This window comes from Myotis davidii, unplaced genomic scaffold (assembly GCF_000327345.1).
Source record: "Myotis davidii unplaced genomic scaffold, ASM32734v1 scaffold438, whole genome shotgun sequence".
NCBI classification, from domain to species: Eukaryota; Metazoa; Chordata; class Mammalia; order Chiroptera; family Vespertilionidae; genus Myotis; species Myotis davidii.
This window is the reverse complement of record NW_006290031.1, coordinates 2,701,663-2,711,696: the sequence shown is the minus strand read 5'-3', so window position 1 is coordinate 2,711,696 and position 10,034 is coordinate 2,701,663. Positions and strand designations below refer to the sequence as shown.

Genomic DNA, 10,034 nt, shown 5'->3' with positions numbered 1-10,034 from the left:
CCGTCGGGACCTTGTGACTCCCCCCGGATTCAAAAAGACCGCCGCGTCCTCCGGTGCCAGTCCCTTTCCGTGTGCGCGAGCCCCGTACCTCTGTGCTTCTCTCCTGCAGCTTCTCTGGGTCTCAGTGTGCCTTTCCTTCCTTCTAGTTGTAGAGTTTACAGTCAGCCAGGCTTCCTGTGGTTCTGGATGAAGTCCGTATTGTTTCTCTGAGGTATTAATCAATTGTTGTGCGCGGCGTTAATTTCCCGGTGTTTATCTCTGCCGCCATCTTAGTTTCTCGATATGATTTTCTTCTTGCTATCCCATTCACTACATTCAGCACATTTTTCTTATCCATTTATCTGTCAGTGGACTGTTTTCCATGTCTTGGCTATTGTAAATTATGTGGCCCTGGTGAAAATGTCAGTGAGAATGAGGCTCAATCAAGTAATCAGTGAAAGAGAGGTTAGTTTATCTATATGTTTAATTTTGTCTTACTTTCTGGAAGAAAGTTGTAGTAATGAAGAATTCTATTTAATCAATAGATTCCAGATAGTCACCAATGAGTATTTTTGGATTTCTTCAGGATACCATCTGAAACTGGTAACTGATAGGTTTTTGTAGCATTCATTTCTGAACTATTAGGCTTTCCTTTTTTTTTTGGTACTTTTTTAAATGTGAGAATGAAATGAAGTTGGACTTAATAGAGATGAGTATAGATACATGATAGGAAAGTTGTGTAAAGTTAGTGTATTGATTTCAGTGAGGAAGGGAGAGATAGAAACATCAATGATGAGAGAGAATCATTTATTGGCCGCCTCCGGCACACCTCACACTGGGGATCCAGCCCACAGCCCGGGCATTGAACCGTGACCTCCTAGTTCATAGGTCAATGCTCAACCATTTAGCCATGCTGGCTGGGCTAACTGTTGTTTTTTAAATCTGCATTGCAACTGATCCCTGTCTTTCAGGGAGTTCTGAGAAAATGTTTTTCTAAGAGAAAGGTGAGAACAATTTTGGTCAACTTTTTTTTCTCATACCGTGCCCTCATTATACTTTGAAGAAAAAAAAATGCTGTCTTTACATCCTTTTCCATATTTTCAGAACTTTCATGTGTCTAGGGACACATTATGATTTAATTGCTTTGTAAAACCATATATTCATCAGTGTTCTGAGCCTAGGTAAAAGTGTCTGCAGGGGCCTTTTGGCAGAAAAAAAAATCTGTAAACTGTCAGAAGGTCATAGCTAAGGCAAGGTGAACTTTGGGGAGTGGCAGGAGATGCTATTGGAGAGGTAGGCATAGTCAACATTATGCAGGGTTCAAGCTTAGAATTAATATTTTGAGTTCCGTGGGAAGATGTTGAAGCATTTTATTTTTTATTATTTTAAAAATATATTTTATTGATTTTTTTTTTTTACAGAGAGGAAGGGAGAGGGATAGAGAGTTAAAAACATCGATGAGAGAGAAACATCAATCAGCTGCCTCCCGCACACCTCCTACTGGGGATGTGCCCACAACCAAGGTACATGCCCTTAACTGGAATCGAACCTGGGACCTTTTAGTCCACAGGCTGATGCTCTATCCACTGAGCCAAACCGGTTAGGGCCGTTGAAGCATTTTAATGCATGGAGGTTATAAGGAATGATAGGGGACATTTCATAATGCAGTAGTCAGCAGCGAACTTCTTTAATAATGGAAGTAGCAATCTACATGTATTACACACTTTACTTGATTTTTAACGATTATCTAGTCCTTAGCTGCAGGGTAAGCATTAGGCTCACTTGGTACAATGAACCAAGGCTAATTGCTCAAAGGTGGTGCCAATAGGACAACCATGTGGTTATGAGAAAAAAATTTCCCCAGTTCTTAAAACTTTTTCATGCTTCTTAGAAACATAGGTAGTCTTTTTGACTGTTATTTATAGAGAGGCATGGTGCATGAAATTTGTGCATGGCAGGGGGAGGTGTCCCTTAGCCTGGCTTGTGCCCTCTCGCAGTACGAAAGCCATCAGTCAGACATTCCTAGCACTGCCTTGGAGGCAGGAGAGGGGGATGTCTGACTGACAACTTAGGCCCACCCCCCCCTACTGGGTGGTGGGCTAAGCCAGCGTCAGGCTCCTGCCACTGCTGTTGCACTTCCCAGCTATGAGCCCAGCTCAGACCTTCTGGCTGAGCGGTGCACCCCCTGTGGGAGCGCACTGACCACCAGGGGGCAGCTTCTGTGTTGTCTGCCCCCTGGTGGTCAGTGTGCATTATAGTGACCAGTTGTTCCACTGTTCGATCGATTTGCATTTTATTATATGCAAAATATAATAAAAGGGTGGCAGACCTGTCATCCTCCTCTAAGATTTGTTTTCCTTGTTAATTGCTTCAATTAAAACTATCAGCTAACACTAAAATCTGGGTGTTTATAGTTAGAATGATTCATGTACTGAAGCCATGAATTGACTTTCTGAGAGCATACATTTTTAAAAAATGTTTTATGATTTCAGTGAGAGAGATAGCAACATCGGTGATGAGAGAGAATCATTGATCAGTTGCCTCCTGCACAGTCCCTACTAGGGATGAAGCCCACAACTGGGACATGCGCCCTTACTGGGAATCCAACAGTGATCCCCTGGATCATAGATTGACCCTCAACCATGGAGCCACACCAGCCAGGCACACATTTTTATCTTTAAACAAAAGGCTTGGTTATGCTCAAGTATCTCTTGATAAAATTTAGTCTTTAAAGAGTTTTTAGATTATTTCCTATTCTTTACTCATGTCTCCATATGTTGTAGGTTTTATAGGAAATCAGTAGTAGTAGCATAATAATATTCCCTTTCCTTTAATTGCCTTAATAGTGTTTCCATTGCTCATGAATCTTTTTGTTTGATCAAAAAATATATATATATTGGACAGAAGTGTGAACATTTTGAAACCTTGACTGTGGAATCCACGAATAGGCCATCTTTTTTTTTTTTTTTTAAAGATAAAAAGAACCTTTTTTAAAGGATGGAAATGATTATTTGAAAATTTAAACAGCTAGATTATACAAGAAATTGCTTGAAAATTCGTTTCAAAGAGTTGGATTCCATTATACAGGCTTTGTTCGTTCTTTAGACCTCTAACTTCAGACTGAAGTTGAGCAGAAATACAGCTTATAACTTTCCCTCAAAATCATTCTTGGGCCCCAGAGAAGGTGCTGGACCTTTGAGTGGACAAGCAAAGCAGGTTACTGTTAACAGTACCTTTTAACTCTGTAGGTTTTTCAGTAGTATACAGGACCTAGCTGCTCCATTTCCACCTCTTCCCATGAGTTCAACCCTGGGCATATCAATGGCGATCATTTAGATAGATGAATAGATCATCATCAGACAACCTGTAATCACCCTGGGAGGCAGCTGAATCCCTCAGGACTGATGAGATGCTAGGGACAGAAAAAGGAGGCATTACATATACCCAATAACAGCCACGAATAGGCCATCTTGAGAATTACATTATCTTTTTGTCAACAAGAAAGTTAAATTCCTTTATTTCTCTTAAAGAAGTAAGGAAAATGGCCCTAGCTGGTTTTGCTCAGTGGATAGAGTTTCGGCCTAGGAACAGAAAAGTCCCGGGTTTGATTCTGGTCAAGGGCACATGCCTGGGCTGCCGTCTTGATCCCCTGTGGGGTATGCAGGAGGCAGCGGATTGATGATTCTCATCATTGATGTTTCTATCTCTCTGCCTTCCGCTCTGAAATCAGTAAAAACACATGTTAAAAAAAAAAAAAAGGAAAATGTGAGTAGTACCTTTAACAAGATTTGTCAAATGCTGTTAGATACCTGTTACACTTAATTTTGAAAAACCTTTTTCATTAGTATTAATGCTGAATAAATCAGTAATAAATATTTTATCCATATTTTAGTGATTTCAAACTAAAAGTTTTTTGAATCACTACCCAAGCTTTCAAATGTGTACATTATAATGTCCTATCAGGTATACCCTATTTTCAAATCTAAGAATCAAGTATTAGATAGGAGTAGTATGTACATGTACTATTTTTGAACACTTTATCTATTAGTATTAAACAGAAAAGTGTGCATTTCACTTAAAAGCAAAAGAATTTCAGTGATACTTCATCACTGAATTTTCATTTGATTTTTATTTTTTTTAATATATTTTATTGATTTTTTACAGAGAGGAAGGGAGAGAGATAGAAAGTTAGAAACATCGATGAGAGAGAGACATCGATCAGCTGCCTCCTGCACATCCCCTACGGGGGATGTGTCCGCAACCCAGGTACATGCCCTTCCCCGGAATCGAACCTGGGACCTTTCAGTCCGCAGGCCGACGCTCTATCCACTGAGCCAAACCGGTTTCGGCTTCATTTGATTTTTAGAAATATTCACAGAAAATACTTTATTTAAAGAGCTGTGTGAGAAAAAAATTATTTTGGTATTATAGAGATAATCCCTTTAAGAACAAATTAAGTCTCATTTAATTAAAATATAGTCTTTGAATATTTTTTCTTTTTTAAATATATTTTTATTGATTTCAGAGAGGAAAGGAGAGAAACATCAATGAGAGAGAAACATTGATCAGCTGCCTCCTGCACATCTCCCACTGGGGATATGCCCGCAACCAAGGCACATGCCCCTGACCGGAATCGAACCCGGGACCCTTCAGTCCGCAGGCTGCCGCTCTATCCACTGAGCCAAGCCGGTCTCGGCAGTTCTCTATTTTTTGCTCAAATCTTTCACCACTCCCCCACCCTCGAGTTCGCACCCACCCACCAGAGCTGTCTCTATTTTGCTTGTTAGTTTGGTTTGTTCATTAAATTTCACATAAGTGAAATCATATGGCACTTGTCTTTCTCTGACTGGCTTATTTCACTTACCTAGCACAATGTTCTTCAGGTCCATCATGCAAAGGGTAAAATTTCCTTTCTTTTTTACTGCAGAGTGTAAATGTACCGCAGGTTTTTTGTTTGTTTTTAAAAATATATTTTATTGATTTTTTACAGAGAGGAAGGGAGAGGGATAGAGAGTTAGAAACATCAATGAGAGAGAAACATTGATCAGCTGCCTCCTGCATGCTCCCTACTGGGGATATGCCCGCAACCAAGGTACATGCCCTTGACCGGAATTGAACCTGGGACCCTTCAGTCTGCAAGCCGACACTCTATCCACTGAGCCAAACTAGTCAGGGCCCACAGGTTTTTTAATCCACTCATCTACTGATGGACAATTGGGCTTCTTCCAAATCTTGGCTATCCTCCTATATAATAAAAGGCTAATATGCAAATTGACCTAATGGCTGAACGACTGGTTATTATGATGTGCGCTGACCACCAGGGGAGAGGTGCTCAACACAGGAGCTGTCCCCTGGTGGTCAGTGTGCTCCCACAGGGGGAGTGCTGCTCAACCAGAAGCCCTGAGCTGGGCTCACGGCTGTTAAGTGCAGCAGCAGTAGTGGGAGCCTCTCACGCCTCTGCAGCAGTGCTAAGGATGTCCGACTGCCGACTTAGGCCCGCTCCCCTGGACTGTGAGAGGGCTCAGGCCAGGCTAAGGGACTCCCACCCCCCCCCCCCCCCCCCCCCCCGCCAAGTGCATGTATTTCGTGCACGAGGCCTCTAGTTGTAAATGATGCAATGAACATAGGGATACATATATTTCTTTGAATTAGTGTTTTTGGGTTCTTCGGGTGTATTCCCAGAAGAGGAATCTCTGGGTCATAAGACAGTTCTAACTTAATTATTTGAAGTAACTGCTTTCCTCAGTGGTTGCACCAATCTGCATTCCTTTCAATAATGCACTAGGGTTCCCTTTCTCCACATCCTTGCCAGCACTTGTTTGTTGATTTATTGATGATAGCCATTTTGACAGGTGTGAGGCGATATCTCAAGAGACCTTTCAAAATTAGTTTTATTAAAAATTATGTTGTCATTAAATTATTTTATTTTGTTTTCTTCTAGCTAATAAGCACAAGTGGGTACCACTCCACTTAGATGATGTAAGACCAGATAGTCAAGAAAGACCAGGATCCCGGAACTGCTCAAGATGTCAACCTGAAACAAATAAATCATCACATAACAATAGGAGAAATGATACACGAAGTAAGATACACTCTTAGGAAAAAAATGGCTAAGACACTATGTCTTACTGCTTATTATTATTAGTTTTTTGCTTATTATTTTAATTATCATGAATAGTATAAACTATTTGAGAGTAAGTTGCAGGCATTGTTCCTCCTTTTTTTTTTTAATACTTACCCAAGGATATTTTTTCCATTGAATTTTTAGGGAGAGAGGAGGAAGGGAGGGGGGGAAGAGAGAGAGAGAGAGAAAGGAAGAAATAGTGATGTGAGAGAGACACACCAATTGGTTGCCTCCTGCATATCAGGACATGGGACAGAACTGCAGCCTGGGTAAGTGCGCTTGTCTGGGAATTGAACCCGAGACCCTTCAGTTTGAGGGCCACCGCTGAGCCAAACTAGTCACGGCTAGGCATTGTTTCTCTTTAACCCTAAATGCCCTCAGAATATATGTTGTAAAAACAGTAATAACAGTGTGACTGTCTACAGGTAGTTTTCCTCCTCTCTTTTCTAGGATCTAATCTAGATCACACATTGCTTTTAACTGTCTTTTATCTTTAATGTCCATTAGTTTGGCATAGTTCTTTTGCTTTTGTCTTTCATAACATTGATTTTTTTTTTCTGAAGACTGCAGGACAGATATACCTCACTTTGGATTTTCTGGTGTTACTTTATGATCAGATTGGTTTATGAATTTTTGGCAGGAATACTGCAAAAGTTAATGGTTTTCTTCTCCAAGCATCACAAGGAGCTGCACATGATCTTAGTTTATCATCTTACTGGTGATTCTTTGAGCACTCAATTTGATGTACTCAAGGCTTTAATATATTTTTATTGATTTCAGAAAGGAAAAGAGAGGGAGAGAGAGATAGAAATATCAGTGATGAGAGAGAATCATTGGTTGACTGCCTCCTGCATGCCCCCTACCAAAGCTGGGGCCTGCAACCCGGGTATATGCCCTGACTGGGAATTGAACAGTGACCTTCTGGTTCTTAGGTTGATGCTCAACCACTGAGCCACGCCGGCTCGGCAGGCTTTTTTAATTTATAGATATTCTTTTCTCCTTTGTAATTAGTGTTATTTGTGGGGCAAGACTTTGAGATGTGGAAATCGAAGAGTTTTCACATGCACTTTAGTTTTCATTGATGAGTCTTTTTTTTTTTTTTTCAGCATAGTGATTAGATATTTTTTTTTTTTATTTTTTTTCCCCTTTCCTTTTTTTATTATTATTAAGGTATTACAAATGTGTCCTCAGCCCCCCCCATCATTGATGAGTCTTACCTGATTCAGTTATTACCACAACATTTGCAAATGTTGGTTTTTCTTCTTGCTGCATTATTCCTTTTATGTTTATTAGTTGACATTCCACCATAAACAACTTCCCATTATTATCAGAATGAACTTATGGACTCTTTAAAAAATTTTTTCAGTGAGTTAATGATCCATGGCCATGATTATTTAATTTGATACTCAAATTGTCTCACATTTGACTACTGGGAGCCTTTTCTGGGTGGTTTCTGGATCCTTTTTTTAAAAATCAACTTTGTTGAGCCTATAAATTATATATATTAAAATGCACTAAAATTGCTGTTAACTATCCCAACCACTAATGTACTTACTTTCTGTCTGGTTAGATTTGCCCTTTCTAAAATTTCATATATATTGAATTACATAATATATACTAGAGGCCCGGTGCACAAAAATATGTGCACTTGGGGGACGGGGGGGTCCCTCAGCCCGGCCTGTGCCCTCTCGCAGTCTGGGACCCCTCGGGAGATAACGACCTGCTGGCTTAGGCCTGCTCCCAGGTGGCAGAGGGCAGGCCCAATCCCTAGGTGCAGCCCCTGGTCGGGCTCAGAGCAGGGCCGATTGGGGAGTTGGGGCACTGCCCCCTGTCATGCACAGAGCAGGGTGGATCGGGAGGTTGCGATGCCACCCCCAGTCACACTCAGGGTAGGGCCGATTCGGGGGTTGGGGCACTGCCCCGTCACACTCAAGGCAGGGGTGATGGGGAGGTTGCGGCGCCATCCCCCGTCACGCACAGAGCAGGGCCCATCAGGGGCTTGGGGAGCTCCCCCCTGTCACTCACAGAGTAGGGCTGATAGGGGAGTTGGCGCACCGCCCCCTGTCACACATAGAGCAGGGCGGATCAGGGGGTGGGGGCGCTGCCACTCTCATACTCAGGGCAGGGTCAATGGGAGGTTATGGCTCTACCCTGTCACACACAGAGCAGGAGGTGGGGGGGGGGGGTTGGCGCCCCGCCCCCTGTCACACACACAGCTGCAGGGCGATCAGGGGGTTTGGGCGCTGCCCCCTGTCACGCTGATCCCGGTGCCGGGAGGCCTCACAGCTCCGCTCATCCTGGTGCTGGGAGGCATATTACCCTTTTACTATATAGGGTAGATGCCTGGTGCATGGGTGGGGCCGGCTGGTTTGGCCTGAATGGTGTCCTGGATCAGGGTGGGGGTCCCCACTGGGGTGCCTGGCCAGCCTGGGTGAGGGGATGATGGCTGTTTGCAGCTGGTCACACACCATTCAGGGTGGGGGTCCACACTGGGGTGCCTGGCCAGTCTGGCTGAGGGGCTGAGGGCTGTTTTCAGGCTGGTGGGTGACTGAAGCTTCCCACCGCTCCTTTTTTTCTTTTTCTTTTTTTTTATTCTGGCCCAGCTTTAGCTCTGAGGCCTGGGCTGCTGAAAACAGGTTTCTGGCCGTTGTTTACCATCTGTATTTGATACAATGTTGCGGTCCGGCTGGCTGAAGCCCATATAGTTACTTAGAGTTGCAGCTGAGAGGCTGGTAAGTCAGGCAGGGGACGTTGGTTTCCTCAGTCACTGAAACAAGCAAGCCTCCCTGTTCGCATCAGCTGCCTGGCTGCCGGCCGCCATCTTGGCTGCCAGTTAATTTGCATATCTCGCTGATTAGCCAATGGGAAGGGTAACGGTCGTACGCCAATTACCATGTTTCTCTTTTATTAGTGTAGATTATGTACTCTTGTGTGTCCTTTTGCTCAACATGATGCTTTACAGATTCATCGGTAATGTTTCAGACGTCAATAGTTCTACATCTTTATTGCAGAATAGTTTTGTGTTGACTGGATATACCCCTTTATCAATTCAAATTTGTGGATATTTGACTTATTTCCAGTTTTTGCATATTATAAGTAATACTACACTCTGGCCAGTTTGGCTTAGTGGATACAGCGTTAGCCGTTGGGCTAAAGGCTCCTGGAATTGATTCTGGTCAAGAGCATACACCTCGCTTGCAGGCTCAATCCCTGGTCATGGTGGGTTTGGGAGGCAACTAATTGTTAATGTGTCTCTCACATCGATCTTTCTGTTTCTCCACTCTCCATTCCACTCTCTAAAAAACTAATGGGAAAATATCCTTGGGTAAGGATTAACAATAAAAAATGTAATATGAACGTCTATGTACAAGTCTTTGTGTGGGCATATGTGTCAGTTTCTAGGTAAACACCTAGGAGGGGCTTGTTAGGTGGTATGGTAAGTACATATTTAACTTTATGAGAAATTTCCAGATTGTTTTCTAAATTGGTTGTACCATTTTACATTCTCACCTGAAGGGTTTTTTCCCCCCATTACTATTTGTTAAGCCATAAGTCTTAGGGAATTTCCCTTACTTTTTATTTTGCTAATTGCTTTGGTCATGATATTCTTTAACATGCTCTATTATCTTTTCTACATATTACTGGTGATAAGAGCAGGAGGGTTTTTCCTGTTTTTATTAGTTTTATATTTGTTTTCTAATACATTTTTATTATTTCAGAGAGGAAGGGGAGGAGAGAGAGAGAGAGAGAGAGAGAGAGAGGGATTAATTAACGATGAGAGAGAATCATTGATTGGCTGCCTTCCACATGCCCAACACTGGGAAACAAGCCCACAACCCCAGGCATATGCCTTGCCCAGAATGGAACCATGACCTCCTGGTTCCTAGATCGAAGCTCAACCACTGAGCAATGCCAGCCAGGCACCAACTTC

The 10,034-nt window shown here is 42.6% G+C and overlaps 1 protein-coding gene across 12 annotated transcripts in view; it reads left to right on the top strand.

The window, feature by feature from the left end:
* Window positions 1–10,034, top strand: part of LARP1B (La ribonucleoprotein domain family member 1B) — a 90,855-nt gene that overhangs the window by 7,487 nt on the left and 73,334 nt on the right. For 11 of the 12 annotated variants that reach the window (XR_001513693.1, XM_015563320.1, XM_015563317.1 and 8 more), the window contains exon 5: window positions 5,921–6,061. The exons of the other annotated variant lie outside the window; for it this stretch is intronic. Coding sequence is in view for 10 of the 11 variants with exons in the window: in XM_015563320.1 (XP_015418806.1) it covers window positions 5,921–6,061 (141 nt within the window). In the remaining variant the exon portion in view is untranslated. The remainder of the gene's footprint in view (window positions 1–5,920; window positions 6,062–10,034) is intronic. 12 annotated transcript variants of the gene reach the window in all.